We start from the raw sequence: 19,773 nt of genomic DNA, 5'->3' as shown, positions 1-19,773 counted from the left end.
CAGGTGAGGAGGGCCCTGCTCAAACGACCTTACAATCTAGAGATAACACGCTGACCTCTCTCACAGTCTCTGCGTCTCACCCTGGGAATTCTTATTTACGCTAAGCAGGACACCATCCAATAATGGTGCGCAAATTACACTATGATTGGACCTTTGCTTGAAGCCTTTGAATGACTAGCATTTCCCACGGTGACAATGCTATACGTAGAGATATTCGGTTCTAAAGCACTGGATAGCAATGGAAATACATATTCCTTTTTCTAGATACTTATATCCTCAACATAAATTTCTATGTTTCTGTCTCCAGGAAAGTATCTTTGAAAAGAGGAGAAATGCTAATATAAAATTATAGTCACAAGCTACAGAGTCAGAATCTCGGATGTACAATTAGAAATATGATCAACATTTAACCCAGAGAGTGGTAGTGGAATAACTTAACTGCTAAACATTTGGGCTAGGAGTATCCTGAATCTAAGACAAGACCAAGGACCAAATGGGCTGCAATACTGGTAGTAATTTCTATTTATATTATGTATTTCAATTAAACTATACTTCACTATCTGGACATTCAGGTTGAAATACAAAAAAGACTTGAGCGGTTTCCAGCAATTTCACCATTATACTAACTGAATATTGTGGACCACACAGCACTGAACTAAAATTCTGAACCAAACCTACACCCAATAACAGAAAAGGGCGTTCACCAAATGATAGGACACATGTTCTAACTAGGTCAGCATAAATATTATGCCAAACATAATAGGCCAAGGCACAATCAAATGGTTAATGGGGATCAGAAGAAAAATCACATGTCACTTTCCAGGTGCAGAACAAATTGCTACGTCTAGCTCTGAATGCTCTGGTAATTTGGTGCTAAATAGATTTGCAGTAGGAGTTTTCATATGATTGAAATGCCAATCTTTACCACAAAAGAAACACAAGGACACATGAAAGACATTACTCAAGAAGGAAACGGATGCTGACTTTTGATTATACACTTACCGCTTCTTTATAATGTCCTTCCTGAATGTAAGATTTTGCTTTCCTCAATACGTCAAGCTGTTTAGACTCTGAAAGCAAACTGTAAATACAAGAATATAAGAGTGTCACATGCATAATGTGTTTAAGGCAAATCAACAAAATGTGGCAACACATTTGATAAAGAACAATTGGCAAATCACAATAAAAAGTAATTCCACCTTTTTTATTACCTTCTTTATATAAAAATCTACTTTTGAACAAAAACACTTCCTTTAGAGGGAAAGTAAACCCTGATGATATATTTTTAATTTTATAGCAAGACAGGAGGCTTCATATTTTGCATTAACCTTCTTTACTGTTAACCTCCAGCAGCAAAACAGTTAACAGAGAAACAATAAAACAACCAATAGGAACACAGGAACAGTCTATAAAAGTCTGCACAACTAGAAACTCCTCCTCTTTCTTTGCTGCTTAAACTCCAGGTGAGAACATTCCATTATATTCATTATATTGTCTATAGGTACTATTTATTATTTTATTTTCTATTCTCATTTATGTGTATGTATTTGCCTTAGTACCTTTGCAGCTGTTAGTAGGTTTTATCCCATCCATACTCCCTTTGCTGCCTCTCCCTGTGACCGCGCGGGGTATCTGCGTGCACTCACTCCGTTTCCTCCCTGACCTCGGGTCGGCCTGTCTTTCAGGCCACGTGGGCTAGGTCCCCTCTATACCCGGGTCGGCGTTTTTTTCTCCGCCCTAGGGTTATCCTCGGTCCCACCGCCTGCACGGCTTTTCTTCCACTTTCCCGCGCGGCGGTCTACCGCGTTTCCGTTCGACGGCCTGCCGCGTCGATGTGCGGCGACCTGACGGCTCTCCTCTGGATCCCCAGTTGGTTCGTGACTGGACTCAGTTGGCCGAATTGGCCCCTAAGGAACTGGGCGCTGAAGCCAAGGGTTTACTCTTCGGCGAAAAATGTATTAAAGACCTGAGCCAACACGTGAACTTGTTCACCTCCCTCACCAAGGCCCAGACTAACATGAGGCGCGTCTTTCGTACTGGGAATCGTTTTTCCCCCCAGAGCTGGCCGGCAGAGGGGTCGTGCCGCCAGCAGAACGGCCTCATTTGGCTCTAGACCCCGGTTTCCGGACGCCTCCACCGCCTACCGCTTCCACTTCGGGATCCGGAGGGGAACCCTCATCCTCTTATCCTCCAGGATCGTCTGACACTGGTGGTTTGGTCGGTTTCCGGGGATCCTGGCATGTGCCGGGCTTATCGGAGTCAGCTAGAGACCTGCTTTGGGGCTCTTGGGCCCCAGGCACCAGGAGATCTTACCTCCAGGCTTGGAACGCCTGGAGTCGCTGGTGTCTGGTTCGACACCTTGATCCCCTTACGGCACCTGTGACGGCGGTCCTTAACTTTTTGGCCCATCTTTTTTCCATGGGCAAGTCCTACCGCACTATTAATTTGTTCCACTCTGCCATTTTGGCTGCTCACGTTCCAGTGCAGGGCTTGGGTGTTGGTAAGGATCCGGCGGTCTGTCGTCTCCTACGGGGTGTTCGGCTCTCTAGACCCCCGAGGGCTCGTTATTAGTCCTTTTGGGATGTCTCCCGGGTACTCAATTTTTTGGAAAATTGGCCGGACAACGATCGGTTGTCTTTCCGTCAGCTTTCCGCCAAAACGGCTCTTCTTCTGTGTCTTGTTTCCTTTCGACGGGTTTCTGATGTTTGTGCTTTTGACGTGTCCTCTTTTACTTTTCCCCCCGAGGGTGTCTCGGTCTCCGTCTTTCGTAGGACGAAATCCATTTCCTCTTCGGTGTCTTACCCTTACTTTCCCGATCGGCCACGCCTTTGTGTGGCCCGTTGTGTCCATTCTTATCTAGCCAGGTCGGCTCAGTTCTGGTCGTCCCCGTCAGGTCCGCTCTTCATCTCCTTTCGCCCTGTCTCTGTCCCCACGCTTTCCAGGTGGATTCGTTGGCTTCTCCTTTTGGCTGGCATTGAGGGCTCCTTTGGGGCGCATTCGGTTCGTGGCGCGGCCGCCTCCGTGGCGTTGTCGGCTGGCTGCTCCCTCTCGGACCTTTTGTCGGCGCCGGATTGGTCCAGGGAATCTACTTTCCGGACCTTTTATTTCCGGGCCCCGGCTCACGCTGCCTTGGCGTTGGTTTAGGGGCATTAAAACTGCAAAATACGAAGCCTCCTGTCTTGCTATAAATTTAGGGATTAATCTAGCCTTGGTGCAGTATTAATCTAAATTTTATTAAAGACAGGAGGCGAGTATTTTCCCACCCTTCTCTTTGTTCTTTCCCTCCCTTCTTTGTTCAACTGCGGTTTCGCATGTTTGGGGGGTTGTCGGTGGGCTGTTTGTTCTTGTGACTGTTGACTTTGTGTCCTGCTCGGCATATGTTTTGCATGGTACTGTCACGTTCTCTGTCTTTTCAGGTCGTCCTCCTGTGCTGTGAGGTGTTGGTGCCATGGTGGTCCTGTTCTGCTCTGTTCCTGTGTTTCCTGCTGGGATGTTGTTGCTGTCGTTTTCAGCTTCGCAAAGAAAGAGGAGGAGTTTCTAGTTGTGCAGACTTTTATAGACTGTTCCTGTGTTCTTATTGGTTGTTTTATTGTTTCTCTGTTAACTGTTTTGCTGCTGGAGGTTAACAGTAAAGAAGGTTAATGCAAAATACTCACTTCCTGTCTTTAATAAAATTTAGATTAATACTGCACCAAGGCTAGATTAATCCCTAATTATAGCTTTATTTTTACTCACTTCAGCCATCATACGTACTTTAATGCATATGATGGCTGCGTGGACAAATTTACATGGTCCCCGTTTTCCAAATGCATGGGTATTGTGCAGAATCCTCCCTTTCCACACACCCAGCTAAATGCAGGAGTGCCAGCAAAGACTCAGAGAGCGTTGCGGACAGGGGTCTATTGAATAGACCCCCATAGGCCCATGCTGAAAGCATTCCCTTTGCTTTCCGTGCAGAATGATTCCACTGATTGGCTTCTTCACAGGAGTACTTTAATATATATTCTTCTTTAGACTGCCCCTTTAAAGAGTGATTGTTACATCTGTTCCTTTTCGAATGATGATTTATGACAGAACATTATAATACAAACTTCATACAATAGTACACACAAAATTTGTCGCAATTTTTTTTTTTTTTTAAGATTCCGTGTTTTGGGGGGTTTTACACAGGCACAGAACAGTAATTTCAGATCCATTGCAATGCTAGAAATGATATTAGAGACATTTATGCAGTTTGCATACCATTTGCGTTATTTTAGCATTTTGTGATACCATAAGCACTGCTAAAATAAAATCAAACAAAAAGAAAAATAATCTCAGAAGTAGAAAAGAAAAGTCAGTGAGGTGAAGGGAGTGTAAGAGAATTTGTGGAGTTAGATTCCAAGGGATTTGCCTTTATCAATTCGATATGGGTTGTCAAATTATACTTTCACCCCAAAATTGGCAGGGTAATAAATACTGTCATGTTGTGGTTATGTAGGTATGAAAGATAGTGTGATAACCAGTAAGAGGAGTGGAAAGTATAAAAATAATAGTGAATTGGGACTTTCCTTTTTTATATATGGAAAAACACAGCTGCAACCCTTAAAACACTCTCCAGGTGTTGAAGACAAGCCAAGGTACATCCAAAATAATAATGAGAAAAAAAAAAAAGTATATAGTGTAGATGTATGATAAAGTATAATGTGCCCTGCGTGTCGCAGATTTGCACTCACAGTGTTTCTCTGTTGTTCAGAGCGTAGCAGGGGTCACGTGAGGGTCCACAATGGGAGTCCACAATGAGAAATGTATATCCAAGGAAAAAACACAAAGAGGATCCAATGGTGTGTTAACGTTTCAAAGCGCAAGAAACGCAAAAGGTGGAAGTGTACTTACACTCAGGAGGGTATAAATGAGCCCGTAGTTTCTGGTCAGAAACAGGTCCTATCTGTATGGTCCTCCAGCCAGTGGAACCAGTGCTTATATGCTCATATGTGTAGCAGTATGTCATGCAGTGACTGTTCACAACATAAGTATATTTAAAAATATATTTATTGCACGATATCACTATGCTGGATCTGATAAAAGAAACAGCTTAAAATGATTCAAAATATAAAATAAAGATAAAAAATATATATTGTATATAAAACCAGAAGTGCTAGTACTGGTAAGATAAAATGGCAAAATCCAAAAGTCCAAAAAGTTGTCACTCAACGCGTTTCACCGTATTGGGCTTCATCAGGAGTGTGTATCTTAATTTGTGAGTGTCCTTTTAAATGTGCCGCGCCATCTTTTTCTTTTCAGCGTCTGACGTAGTGTCTTCATCAGCAGTTCCGGGGTAAAAGGTAAGTGAAAAAAATGTGTGTTTATATTCTGTAATGAAAGTTTCTTTGTTTTCAGGTTGTGTGAATGTGATGGAGGGAGCGTGACGAAGATACAGAGAGTCGATCGGCAGGGTTCAAAAGATGATACCCCCGATAGGTAGCGGAAACAAGCCGGAACGAAGAGGGCGGTCAAAAGATATGCAGGACAGTGAAGTCCGCGGACTAGAGAGCGTGCGGCACCCGTGGGAACGAGGACCCTTCAGGGAGTTACAGACATTGTTGTGTATGTACAGTGATGAAACTGACATGTTTTGTTGTGGTTATGGCAAGAGTGTCTTGTGACCATACAACACCAAGAGTTTTGTCAGCCCTCATCAATGCAAGTAGTTTTGGTAGCCATTCCCTTTGACAGCTGCACCAAGTCCACCAAACTGCTTTAGTTGTCCATTCCACATATGTGGAAAGATTCACTGATAGAGATTAAAGATTTTACAGCATTAGGTAAATGGGTGATACGCATTTTTTGTATTTGGATATAAGCATGGACGTGTGATACAACAGGACTGCTGCTGGGGAGACTGGGGCAGCAATATTATGAATTACCTACATGACTACAGTAATCTCAAGTACTTAGTTCGATTGGGGTAGGACCCTATAAAACCTTGTCAGTAATTTATTTGCTACATCTTGGATCTTGCTATTAATTGAACGCTTCTATGTCAAACTATAAATCTTTTTCCATTGTTTTGGCTTAAATTCAATATTAAGCTTTGTTTCCATAATATTGCGTAATAAGGTTCTCTCCGCGTCAGTAAATCATTGATATTTTGATACATGCTAGATACCAGATGCAAAGGAGTTTAAAGGAATATGCATAGGAGTTAAAATGAGGTTAGGTCTTTGGGTATCTGTCCGATGTTTCATAGGGAGTTTACGCAATGAGCAAGTCGGTTGTGTCACAGTTGAGCCAGAAACGATGTCTGATCTACGTGGCAGTAGTAGAGAGTTGTGTCAGCTTAAAAGTAGCCGGAAAAGGGTTCATGCCTGGAAGGGTATAGAAAGATTTGCCTGGAACCATATTAAAGATCTCTCCTGATAGAGTCTCAGTTATACCATGCAGGTCTGTAAAGACCTCCTTGGAATTGTATCGTTCTGCAGTAGGCAACAGAACAATGTCATATGCCAACATTCTGTGCAAACAAGATGGGCATGAAAAGGGAAGGACCCCATCAGTATTGTGTGTATGGGGAGCAACTGCATAGGGCAGAAACCCTATAAATACGCGTGTATACAGCGTTTAAGAAAATGTACTCACAAACAAGCTAAATGCCAAATTTAAAGAGAAATTTACTTTTGTCCTTTCATAGTGACATCGTATAACCATCCAGCACCAAATTAGGGAGTCAAACAAAACAGTTTTAAAGAGTGATTTCCTTTGCAATGAAGTAACCCTTACACAGGTAGATTATTTTTACCACAAATATCAGTAACAATTACACAACCATTATGCCTTAATTTAGAAAATACAGTAATCAGTTAATAAGGTAAAGTACAATATGAAAAGTGCAGAGAAGTGATTTTCCAAACCGCTGGGCTACTTAACATGTAGCAACATTTCTCCAGGGAATGCACATTTGACTTTGTCTATTGATGTGATATGTGAAGAGGTTAATGGACTGAAACTACATTACATATTACAGTGTACAACATTAACATCTTATGCATGTGTATAGAAAGATTATTTTCATATAGTAAGATCATCTGTTCGCTTGACAGTTGTTTAATATCCATTCCCCCAAAGAGTGCCTCATCGCAAGCAATTATTACTGTTAACATTCCACATAAACATCTGCACTTGAAGGATAAAATTCCCACCAATGATGGAGAGGAGGAAGCTGCAAGAAGATGGTTCATTCTGGGACAGGGGAAACAATGCACATCATTTACTATTTCTATCTATGGAATTTCCAAAGGTGCATGATTGAATGCACACATGCAGCCGAAGATATGCAAATATACATATCTTGATTACAAGGGCTTGGCTGAGAGTAATAAAGTATAAAACAAATCAATGTAAAATGTTCCTTATTTGTTTTATAGGCATACACGAGTAAAACATGTTTAATTTGTATCTGTTGCTGTACATAAAAAAGAAACAAAATTAGAAAGAAAGATAATCCTTATTTCCAAAATGTTTGGTTTTGCTTCTTAGAAAATAAATAATCATGTCAATATTTTAACTATACATTTTTGTAGTCTAGTGCTGAATTTCGTATAAGACATTTTATTATTATTTTACACTTGTATGCTGGTAGAACCAATAATGTGAAGCACAGGTTTTTGGAAACAATAAGGCTAGGTTTCCACTTTTTATTTTTTTTTGCTAAAAACGCCCATAAAAACGCCAATTCAGCCACACGGCGTTTTTTTTGTGAAAAAAACGCTGCGGCCAGATGTTAGCGGTTCTTCAGTAGGAAATCGCACAATGCCATATCCACTTGGCGTTTTTCTGTTGGGCGTTTTTCTGTTGGGCATTTTTTCAGTCCTCTTTGGCGTTTTTCTGCTTTTTGGGCTCTGTGGCAGTTTTTCAAAATCGCAGCATGTTGACACTGGCGTTTTTTGCAAGGAAATCTTGGCGTTTTTCTCCAATAGAAGTCTATGGGAGAGAAAAAACACCATGAAAAAGCCATGTGGGTTTTGCCTTGGCGTTTTTTATGGCGTTTTTTTCCACAGTTACAATGCAGAGGATGGACCCAGTATATGTGTGTCCTACGAGAAATAGGCTGGAAACAAACAGTATTCACACAAAACAAAGTTCATATTGAATTTTACACCATTTGGAACAAACATGCCATTACAAACCAACTGGATCCTGCGTGCCAAAAGCAACAGCAAACAATTTGCACCATCATTTGGGGCCAATCTTCCTAGAGGAGCAGACATTCGGAATAAAGCATGCCTTACAAACCACAGAAAAGAGACAAAAGGGTCTGCCGGGGCGTGTTTAAGTAGAACTCTACCAAGGAAATGACATCAGGAGGGAGCAGATACTTGCCATTTATCATAATCCCTTTTAGCTGGGTGAAACTTCTAACTTGTAAAGGCTGGAAAAACTGCCTAAGGTCCAAAAAAGCAATTTCCACAGGAAGGCTAAAATGCCAGAAAAAACTCCAGAAAAAATGCAGTGGCAGTTTTCTTGGTGTTTTTCATCAAGAAAAAAAAACGCAGGACAAAAACCCAAGTGGAAACCTAGCCTTAGGGTTGCAGATTAAATAATACAATGCCAACTAATTGTAACCTACAAATTCAACATGCTGTCCGTTTACGTACCAAAAAGTAACACAATGACATCACTGGTTCATTGAATGACCCCTCCTGCTAGAAGCTCCATAATATTAGAGGCACAAATATAGGGCTGCAACAACTAATCGATAAAATAGATAATGAAAATTGTTGCCAACAAATTTCATTATCAATTAGTTGAATCTATTTTATCGAATATAAGATGAAGGTTTTTGCAGAGCAAATGCTCTAAAAAAATACCCTTCATTTTACAATCCGACCTCAAATAGAGGTCAGATTCTAACAAGAAGATCCAGCGCTGCAGGGGACCTGGCTCTTCCTCTCGCAGACATCCTCCGCTACTGTCCTCCACTTCCGCTGGGGTTTCTATGATGGAGCACCAGCGTGACATGACCTTCCGGTGCTCCACCATAGAAGGCCTGGTGAAAGTACCGGCCAGCAGCAGCGGGAAGAGGACCTGGATCTTCCTCTCTGGTAGCCGGTGGGTGCTTGTGCGATGCGTGCAGACAACCTCCGCTACTGCCAGTACTTCCACTGGGGCTTCTATGATGGAGCACCGGCGTGACCTTCCGGTGCTCAGTCATAGAAGCTGCAGCAAAAGTGCCAGCCAGCAGCAGAGGTTTGTCTACGCGCATCGCGCAGACGTTCACCAGTTTCCCCCACTAAACACCAGAGTCCGGAGCACAGGGGGTAAGTCTGAGGGGGGTGCAGAGTGGCATATCAGGGGGGCAGAGTGGCATATCAGGGGGGCAGAGTGGCATATAGGGGGTTATAAGGCATACCGGGGGCAGAGTGGTATATAGGGGGTATAAGGCATATTTGGGGGCAGAGTGGCATATTTGGGGTAGAAGCCATATAAGAAGGCACTATGGCATATAGGGGGTAAAAGGCATATCAGGGGCTATAAGGCATATCTGGGAGGCAGTGTGGCAAGCCTGGGCTCAGATGTGCATAACGGGTTGGGGAATTAAAACAAAACAATAAATGCATTTTTGTATCCGATAAATCAAAAAAATAATCGGCCAACTAAGCGATTATGAAAATAATCGTTAGTTGGAGCCCTACACAAATACACTACCCTTATTTAAAGGCAGGAACAAAGATTTATATGGTGTAAATCTTACCCACAGGACAGCATGGTTAAGTTTGCATTATGGGACATGCATTGGTTGTGGCTCCACTAGGGAAAACGTGAGACAAACCCCAATTATTTTTACCACATTTATACGGCCCTTCATGGGTTCTTATCTACCAACAAAACCTGTTTCTATGGACATATCCATCAATCCAGTTTGTCTCTACAACTACATGTCCCTAGATTGATGAATTTATACCCTCTAGCTGGGATTGGAATGCCACATCCTTGAGAGTATAAAAAATGTTAAAGGTTATTGACACAAAACCTGCTTTTTCTGCTGTATTGGAAAACTAAACTGGAATAAATAATGGACATTTAGACCGTGAAACAACTGAACAAATTGCTTAAAGAACTCTAAGCTACATTTGTTTTGCCACAAGAATGGACATCTACATTAAATTGTTGAAGACCAACATAAAAAGCCATGCACTGGAAGGTTAAGCAATAAGGTTGTGATGAACCAAACATGATACTGTGATATCTAGAGCCATTTCTGCTGGACCATTTGTATCTATCACTGGTATGCAGAACAGGCCTGCCCTGGCTGTTCTGTTAATTCAGCACATTTCAAGCCTAGCTACCAAACGCCACTAAGAGCTGCAAACGAAACAAATGTCTAGATGTACTCCATAGCTCTTGTGCTACAGATAAATCCCTGGACATTCTGCTTAAGCTAATGACAAAAAGAGGTAATGATGCTAAACAATGCAAAGGCAGCTGGCAATAGTAGCAGAGCAAACAGAACGAGTCAGTGCTTACACAGTATTACACACAGGAGAAATAAAGAACATGGCAGCAGATAAGAGTCTTTTGACCAATGTAATAATTTTCATTTATTGGCCTACCGTAACATCTCATCAAACCTCATGGTCACCTGTCTATGCCACTGGCACAGGTAGCGCCCCACTTCATGGTGGGGGAACCATGTCTGCAAAGTGTAGAAACACTCAGCAGGGCTTAGGTAGGCAGTGTGGCTAAATGTTTATAGAAAAGGAACAGGCAGGTAAAAGGAGCCTGGTTTATTTCTATATAAAAAAAGAAATGACAATATAATTGATAAATGAAATATTAACAAAAATGGTCATTCTATAATGCATTACTCACAATATTAAAGATAAACATAAATGGCAGCGTTAGACTGGAAGATCTCATAAGCAGATATTTATCTTATTTCAAGTAACAATTATTGCCTGATTGCTTGTAGCTATGATGCTATTTAATATGCCAGTGTTTTATTAATAAGACAATATTGTGTCTTTATTGAAAAAAACACCCATCCAAAAGATGTCTGTTTTCTAAAGAAAATGTTCTTGCTTATTAGAGCATCATTGATTAGAATAATAAATTGAATATGTGAAATCTGTGCAAACAGCTTATGTTATAAATAAGTTTTTATTAATGAAACCATTATTTTCATTGAAACATTCCACTGTGCTTTCCATATATTTATAAGATATTATACATCCTTGTACAAAGGGAAAAGCTTCATATGTTAAACCAGGCAAGGATTGTGAAGATCCATGTTCTTCACACCTAACCACTGCCGGTTCTGTAGAAATAAAGAAAGAAGGTTGTAAATCTGGATCAATGCAAAAGTTTGACAGAATCTATAAAATTGTTTTCATTGATCAGGGCCGGGCCCACTCTTGTGGGTTCTAAGCTGATATGGGTGCCACTACCATCTTCTCTCCTGTGCATGAAGGAGGATTAGCACTAGGAATAAAATTCAGCTAAAGCACTAGAAGCCCTAGTGCCTGACCTGACAATGATAAACGACAATCACAACTGCCTTTTTAGTGACAAACATTCCTGACATAAAAAAATTATAATCTAATTCAGTAAATATAGGCAATTTGCTGCCTTCCATATATGTACCATATGCTCTATAGAAAACTGCAAGGCGATCTGTAAGCACTAATACGTTATGGGCATAAAGGTCTGAGATTACATAATAACAATTTCAGAAGTGACTACTGCCTTTAACTATAGGAGAAACTGGTAGATGCATCCCCGGATATAGAGAACATCTCCAGCACCCAGAAGATTCATAACCAAAATCCTCATCCAATTTTCATTTTAATAGCCAGAGATGTAATAATGCATGTCTGGTTCAATATAGACCCCAATCCCTTCTTTGATATCATTACTGACTCCATTAGCCCGAGCATTGTTTAGATTGGCTAAGGGTGATGGAAATCACAAGGCAAAACAATGGGATGATAAAGGGAGAAACTTAATGAAATGGTTTCATGGAGAAACCAATTGAAATGATTAAATCCTCTGAATAAGCCTAAAACCTATACATTCCTTCCAAGCAGAAAAGGTGGTTAAGTCAAAATGCAGAACAGCTTGGCTAATGTGACACTTTGATTAATGAAAATGAAGAGGAGAAAAAGTCTGCTTTAGAAAGAGCCCACACAGGCTGGACAATTTACCATTAGCAGCAGCAGGCTGAAACACATCCAACATCCTCTAGCAACCAAGCCACTGCCAATAACACTGATGTCATTTTACTTTTTTTAAGAAATTATTTTAAATACATTTTGCATGGAACATGGACATTTCCTCATTGTATAGCTTGATTTACTTTCAGCTAATGTTATTACAGTTATTAACTATTATGAATGAATGACAAGCTGTAGACTATGACAATTTGGGAGAAAAGTTCAGCTTGGGGACAATCAAGTCTTGATCAATGGTGTGTTCATTTTAATAATATGAATAAAATGAACATATGGTGTCATTAAAGAGAAACTGTTACTAATTTGTATATGTATGTAGGATGGATGGATAGACAGAGGTGCATTCCAGGCAATATATTCAGGGGGTTTAACAATACTTCAGTTTTATAATGTAATACATAAATAAATTTGACCAATGTCTTTAAAGTCACCATGATGGTTAATCTATGCAAAAACAGCTCTCCCATGTTTGAAAGAAAACGTTACAAAGCGTGACTCTTCATAATAATGCAATCCTAATCCTAGGTGGTTTACAGTTACAGGTTGGAGACATATAAACCAGAATCACACACACACACGTGCAAAACCTCTTGGGAAAGTTGCTGTAGAGAGTGGAGTGTTGATGGGTATTCTATGTGTTTAATCCCTCTTGAAAGGCCATTTTAAACCTGAGTGGCATATTTTCCATTTAATCTATTTATAATATTGCACTGTATTATTCCTGTATTTTTAGTTTATTTATTTGTGAAGAGTTGATCCAAGGATTTCTTTGTTGCTTATTGGAACACTGATGGAGAGCTGCATCTGCTCTGCATCTTTCTTTTTTGCAGGTTTCTTAAGGTTTTAATTGATTAAAGGTCTCAGTGGGTTAAAATGCAGTGCAGTCCCACTGATCCAGCTCCTTGGTAACCAATACAGCCTGTAAAAGTAGATACGATTTGCCAAACTTTGACGGGTGCTTTGACGTGGTGGCGAACCGAGCAATAAATGGCCATATGGTGCGATGGAATCCTCAAAATTTATGCCTTAGACAGGCGATTTTTAAATGGTATGCACGTGATTCTTGCATTGTTTACATCTGGAACAACCTGAAATAACCTGCAAAGCTGGAGTTATGAGTGAGTATTATACAAAAGTACTTTTGTGCATATTAGCTGGGATTTTTTAGGATACACAGTACAATCACGCTTTGGTTCTGAAGATATTACACTATTTTAAAAAAATTTGGTATTTATGCTCTTCGTCAATATATTTCACAAATAAAGCACCCCTGTACAAATAACATATGTAAAATAAAGCACTCGTGTATGTGTATGGGGGGCAATTTTATAGCTAATTCAATAAAAAGCTTTCTTGGATATGCCAGATTGGGGCATGTTCTGTGATATACTGCTAGTGTACCATAAATGCCTTAAAGACCATGGATGTCATATAACATCCCTGAGATACCCCGAGACAGGGGCGTACCTAGAGTATTTGGCACCTGGGGCGGATCCTGTATGTGGCACCCCCCCACACACACACGCACTTTAAAACTGCATAGCTTCTACCGTTATATACCGGCGCAGACACTGAAGGTGGTACAGCATTACTGTTATCATTATATACTGAGGCAGACATTGACGGTGGTACAGCATAACACTTATCACTATATACTGAGGCAGATATTGACGGTGGTACAGCATAACACCTACCACCATATACTGAGGCAGACAATGACGGTGGTAAAGCATAACACCTATCACTATATACTGAGGCACACATTGACGGTGGTACAGCGTAATCCCTATCACTATACATTGAGCCAGACATTGACAATAGTGCAGCATAACTCCTATCACTATATGCTAAGCCAAACATTGATGTGGTGTAGGCCTACCACTTCATTGTCTGGCTTAGGGATGCACCAAAATGAATTCTGGACTGAAACCGAAAATGCAGCATTTACGAATATGACCCCCCCACACCATAAAAAAAAATCGAACACTTTTATTTAAAGTAAGTAACACACCAAAATAGGACAAAACTATTAAATAACAATATTTATATATATATATATATATATATATATATATGATTGTTAAGCGCAATCACATTCCTATCATGCCCAGGCATACCCAGATTCCAGGATGTACTCGTAGACTTGGCATGATAGGAGTATGATTGCCATATCTACCCCTTCTCACTCCCTTCTGCCCTATCTACCCTTTCTCACTCCCTTCTCCCTATCTACCCCCTATCCCCCGTCTCACTCCCTTCTCCCTATCTACCCCCTCCTAACTATCTACCCTCTCCCTCTTTGAAGTTCACTTACCTTTCAGGAGTACTGCGGTGGGGGTGCAAGGCCTCTGTCTCCCAGCTCTGCCACTGTATGGAACAGTATAGAGTGATGGGAGTTATGATGTACTTTAGAGCATAATTATATAATGAAAAATACATTGGAAATGGTACAGCATAACACCCATCACTCTCACACACTTACCAATCCACACATACACCAATCCACCGGGATCTGACAACAAACCCCGGCGCACAGAAGCTGTTGCCGCGCGGATCGCAAGGGAGCGGTATCGGAGGTCTGTTAAAGACCTCCAATACCGCTCCCTTGCGAGCCTGCTCCTCCAGCGGCGGACAGTACCGTCCGTCTCTGGAGGGGTGCCGGGTGCCGGCAAGTTGGCACCCCCCGATGAGCGGCACCCGGTGCGGACCGCCCGCCCGCCCCCCGCTAGGTACGCCACTGCCCCGAGATATCACTTTCAGAAAATGATTAGCCAGTTTACATTCACAAATGTAAATACCGTATTGGCTCGGATATTGGCCGTACCCGGATATAGGCCGCACCCTAAAAGTTTCTGCCCCCCCCCGAGATATGCTGCCACTCTGTCCCGAAGATGTACCCCCCCGAGATATGCTGCCACTCTACCCCCCGAGATATGCTGCCACTCTACCCCCCCCGAGATATGCTGCCACTCTACCCCCCCCGAGATATGCTGCCACTCTGTCCCCAAGATGTCCCCTCCCCCCCAGACTTACCGGAGCAGACTCCACGGGGTCTTGCGGGGCCGGCAGGGGACATCTAAACATAACACGTATTCAACTTCCGGTGCCGGCACTTCCACCGTGGGAAGTACCGGCAAGGATGATTGTTCACGCAGACGTTCACCGGCAGCGGCGATGCGAGCAGAAACAACCTCCGCTGCCGGCACGTCTGCAAGATGTGCTTTAAAAATCTCTCTTGCCGGGACTCCCCCCGTGGGAATTCCCGGCAAGGGAGATTGTTAAAGCACATCGTGCAGACGTGCCGGCAGAGGAGGTTGTTTACGCGCATCGCCGCTGTCGGTGAACATCTGCGCGATGCGCTTGGACAATCTCCCGTGCCGGCACTCCCCCTGTGGGAAGTGCTGGCAGGGGAGCCTGTCTGAGCACATCCGAGAGTAGGATACAGGTCCCCTGCACCGCTGTATCCTAACCCCGCTGCCTGCCTGGCGCCCGGGACTGCATGTCCCGGGCGTCGGGCGCTAGACCCTGAATATAGGCTTTAAAGAGGGGGAAAAAAGTGCGGCCTATATTCGAGCCAATACGGTATGTTTCATAGGATGATTAAATAAAGCATTTCACTTACTCTAGCTTTAAACGCTCTAAAACTTGCCTGTTCAGAGATGAATGCAAGATATCCTCCAACTGCCAACCACCCTTAGGAGAAATCATCCATTCCACCCATAAGGTCTCCATGTGACCTTCACTACGATCAAATCAGTCTCACCCAAGCAGTACTTGACTTTGTATCTCATACCCCCCTTAATCTCCATATAGTTTGTAAGATTGCAAGAGCAGGGTCCTCCTCTCCTTTTGTACAAGTGTCATAACATATGTTAATGTTATTATGAATTTTGTATATTGCCAATATTACTGTTAATTTTCAGGTCTCTTCTTCACCTCATGTCCTAAAAGCACTATGGAAACTGCAGTAAAATAAAGTGCATCTGTCAAATTTGTGACATCCCTTACAAAACAAAATACTGCACTTTTTCTGAAGTAATACTGTAGTTTTTTGGACATGAAAAAGCTGCAATACTGCACTTTTACTGCAGTATTACTGCACATTTACTGCAGTTTTACTGCATTTGTACTTCACTGTACTGCAGTTATTTTTGTATGGAAGTACAAATGCAATAAAGCTACAGTACTTTGAAGTACAACTGTAGGTTTGCAATATAAAAAAAAAATTGCAGTAAATGTGCAGTAATACTGCAGTAAAAGTGCAGTAATACTGCAGTAAAAGTGCAGTATTGCAGTTTTTTCATGTCCAAAAAACTGCAGTATTACTTCAGAAAAAACTGCAGTAATTTTTCGTAAGGGATGGCCGAGCCCCATCAACAAATCTCCCCAAGTTACTTAGACCTTCAGTAAATTTATTTTTCCAGCAGAATAACAAAACGCAAGTTTCCTACAATGTTGAAATGAACTCTGGGGGAAGGCTTGGTTATAACTTATCGTTGTAAATGATGTACAATGTGGCTAGCTTAAAAGTAATCGAGTCAGTCAAGCATGCACTCCTAAAATTGAACTTGCTGCCTGCAAGCTGAAGAATTACTCCAAGTCCAAACTATGTAAAAGCGTTTAACTATTAAGGCAGCCTCACCTGCAAATGATGGTTGCTGCTACAAATTAATACCAGCCAAGAATCCCTGTTTAGGGTGAATAGTACCTATTTGGACCAAAATCCACGTGCCTCTCTTTTCTTCCCTTTGTGCCTCTTGTAATATAATGACTACATGCAGTGGCGTCGCTACAGGGGGGCAAGGGGGGGCAATTGCCCCTGTTGCCCCCCTGCCGAATTTGGAATTAAGTCGCAATGCGACTTTAAATCCCGTCTTTTTTTATTATTATTTATTTATTTTTAATGCCGAGGAGAGAGAGGGTGCGGCCCGCATAAGATCGGCAGCCAGGGCAACCTCGAGCCCTGCTACTTACCTCTGGGAGGGTCTTCTGTACTGCATAGAGGAAGCGGAACCTAGCAGAGTTCACGTGACATCACATGACTATGCTCCAGTCCTGCTTCCGCTGTGCAGTACCAGAGAACGCAGAGGGAGGCCGCGCCCTCTGCTGAAGTCTGTGAGCGGCATCGAGGAGCTGCAGTGCAGGTAAGGGGGTGGGGAGAGTGTTTGAATGAGTATGCGTGATTGAGGGAATTAATCTGTGAATGTATGAGTATATGAATAAATGAGTGTGTATGTGATATAATGGGTGTGTAAGTTCTGGAACCTAGGCATGAATGGACTGTGATTGCTGTTAACAATCACACTCCTATCATGCCAAGTCAGCCAGTACATGCTGAAACCTAGCTAGCTGCCCCCCTTGTGTATTGATGCTGCCAGCAGTATGGGGTCTGCACATCACTTACAGCCACCCTGTACCAGCATGTACTGGCTGACTTGGCATGATAGGAGTGTGATTGCTAACAGCAATCACAGTCCCATCATGCCTAGGTTCTAGCATTTACTGGTTGGATGTGTAAGTGCTGGAACCTAGGCATGATGGGGCTTTGATTGCTGTTAGCAATCACACTCCTATTATGCCAAGTCAGCCAGTACATGCTGAAACCTAGCTAGCTGCCCCCTTGTGTATTGATGCTGCCAGCAGTATGGGGTCTACACATCACTTACAGCCACCCTGTACCAGCATGTACTGGCTGACCTGGCATGATAGGAGTGTGATTGCTAACAGCAATCACAGCAAGCACAGTCCCATCATGCCTAGGTACCAGCATTTACTGGTTGCCTGGGTATGATAGGAGTGTGATTGCTGTGTGGGCAGTGTGGACGCCAGGGCTGGCTTTGGGGTGTGCAACCTGTGATCTATGCCTGTAATTTAGGGGGTTTTAAATATACCTTTTAATGACGTGTTTTTATGTGAATTCCAATTCATCTATACCCGCAAAGCTGGGTTTTTGCATTATTCTGTAGATCCATATCTATATATTGCCATACATTATTTATGTATACCTGCAAATACAGTGTTTGTATGTCTTATTCAGTTGATTAATACCTGCAATGCTGTTTCCATGTATTTATTTGATCTATACCTGCAATGCTACGTTTCATATACTATTGTATACCTGCAAATACAGGATTTGTATGTCTGATTCTGTTTATTTGATATATACATTCAGTGCTGAGATCACAAGTGAATTTCAGTTGATCTATACATGCAAAGCTTGGTTTGTATGTTAATGTGTTGATCTATACCTGCTATCGGCAACTGGGGCTAATATTAATATATATGGGCAGCAGGGGCATCAATACACAAGGGGCAAAAACACTAAGGGGGGTATAAACGACAATGCAGTGTGAAATTGGTGTGGCAGAGCCTGTCCTGGTGTGTGTGTTCGGTTGTCAGTGTGGCAGAGCCTGTCCTAGGGTGTGTGTTTGGGTGTCAGTGTGTCAGAGCCTGTCCTGGTGTGTGTGTGTGTGTTTGGATGTGGGTGTGGCAGAGCCTGTCCTGATGTGTGTGGGTGTCTGTGTGGCAGAGTCTGTCCTGGTGTGTGTGTCTGGGTGTCGGTGTGACAGAGCTTGTGTTGGTGTGTGTTTGGTCATCTGTTTCCTGGCACTTAACTTACAGTAGGAATTATTTAATTTATATTTATGCAGAGATAAAATGCCCTCCTGAAGTTGTAGTGACTTCAGGGGACAAAACGTTCAAGGCCCTGAAATCATTTAGTGGAAAAGTTATTTATTGTGTTATAATATTTATTTCAAGGATTAGTCGCAATAACAAAAGTATAATTCCATAGCACATTACTTTTGGAAATTATGACAGTTTGACTGTGGTATCTTGTGTGCCCCCCTATATATTGTTTCTAGAGTCACCACTGGCTATATGACCTGATGATACCAATCAAACGTTCTCAAAATCTATGATCATGTCACAGTATTCTACAGCCCATAGTCACTATATCCTATATCCTGCACTGAAGTATCAATAAACACTTTTTGCTTACCAATGAAAATTACATAAACAGCTCAATAGGTCACAAATGCACATATGTCTTGGTAAAGTCCTGTCCCTAGTCATGCCACTAGCCATGCACCCTAAAACGAAAGTTTGGCAATGTGTAATATTGGTATGGTATGTAACACATCCATATTGTAAACATTGTAACAAATCAACACTTACATAAAATGTTGTATTGTGGACTGAACACTCTTTTGGAGAAATTATGAGCCAGACAGACAAAATTTAGGAGCCAGGAAAGAATGTTTATACATATCACTATAAAGTGGAACAGTATAGAAACCATGGCTACCTGGCTCCTGTGATTTGTCCATCCCTGCATTATATGATGTATGATTTAAATGATCTGTATGAAGGCACAATATATGCACTAGTAAGGTGATATACATGTCATATTTTGCATTATCTGTGCAGTTTATTATAAGGATTAAGTAAGGAATATATGTGAGAATGTATGTGTTTCTACTGTCGGTGCCATTCAATAGAATGGCTCACCCAGTCAAACATTCTGAAAAAATCTATGCAGGCATTTCATAGTAATAGAGTAAATTCT

The 19,773-nt window shown here is 41.9% G+C and overlaps 1 protein-coding gene across 1 annotated transcript in view; it reads right to left on the bottom strand.

Moving 5' to 3' along the window:
* LOC149302544 (GPI ethanolamine phosphate transferase 1-like) overlaps window positions 1-19,773 on the bottom strand; it is a 130,394-nt gene that overhangs the window by 84,136 nt on the left and 26,485 nt on the right. Inside the window, exon 12 of the mRNA XM_089482227.1 lies at window positions 1,003-1,081. Within this exon, the coding sequence (XP_089338353.1) occupies window positions 1,003-1,081 (79 nt within the window). The remainder of the gene's footprint in view (window positions 1-1,002; window positions 1,082-19,773) is intronic.

The sequence above is a fragment of the Sceloporus occidentalis genome, unplaced genomic scaffold, assembly GCF_023333645.1.
Source record: "Sceloporus occidentalis isolate IW3139 unplaced genomic scaffold, rSceOcc1.0.p SCAF_18, whole genome shotgun sequence".
NCBI lineage: Eukaryota > Metazoa > Chordata > Lepidosauria > Squamata > Phrynosomatidae > Sceloporus > Sceloporus occidentalis.
This window is presented reverse-complemented; position numbering and strand designations above follow the sequence as displayed.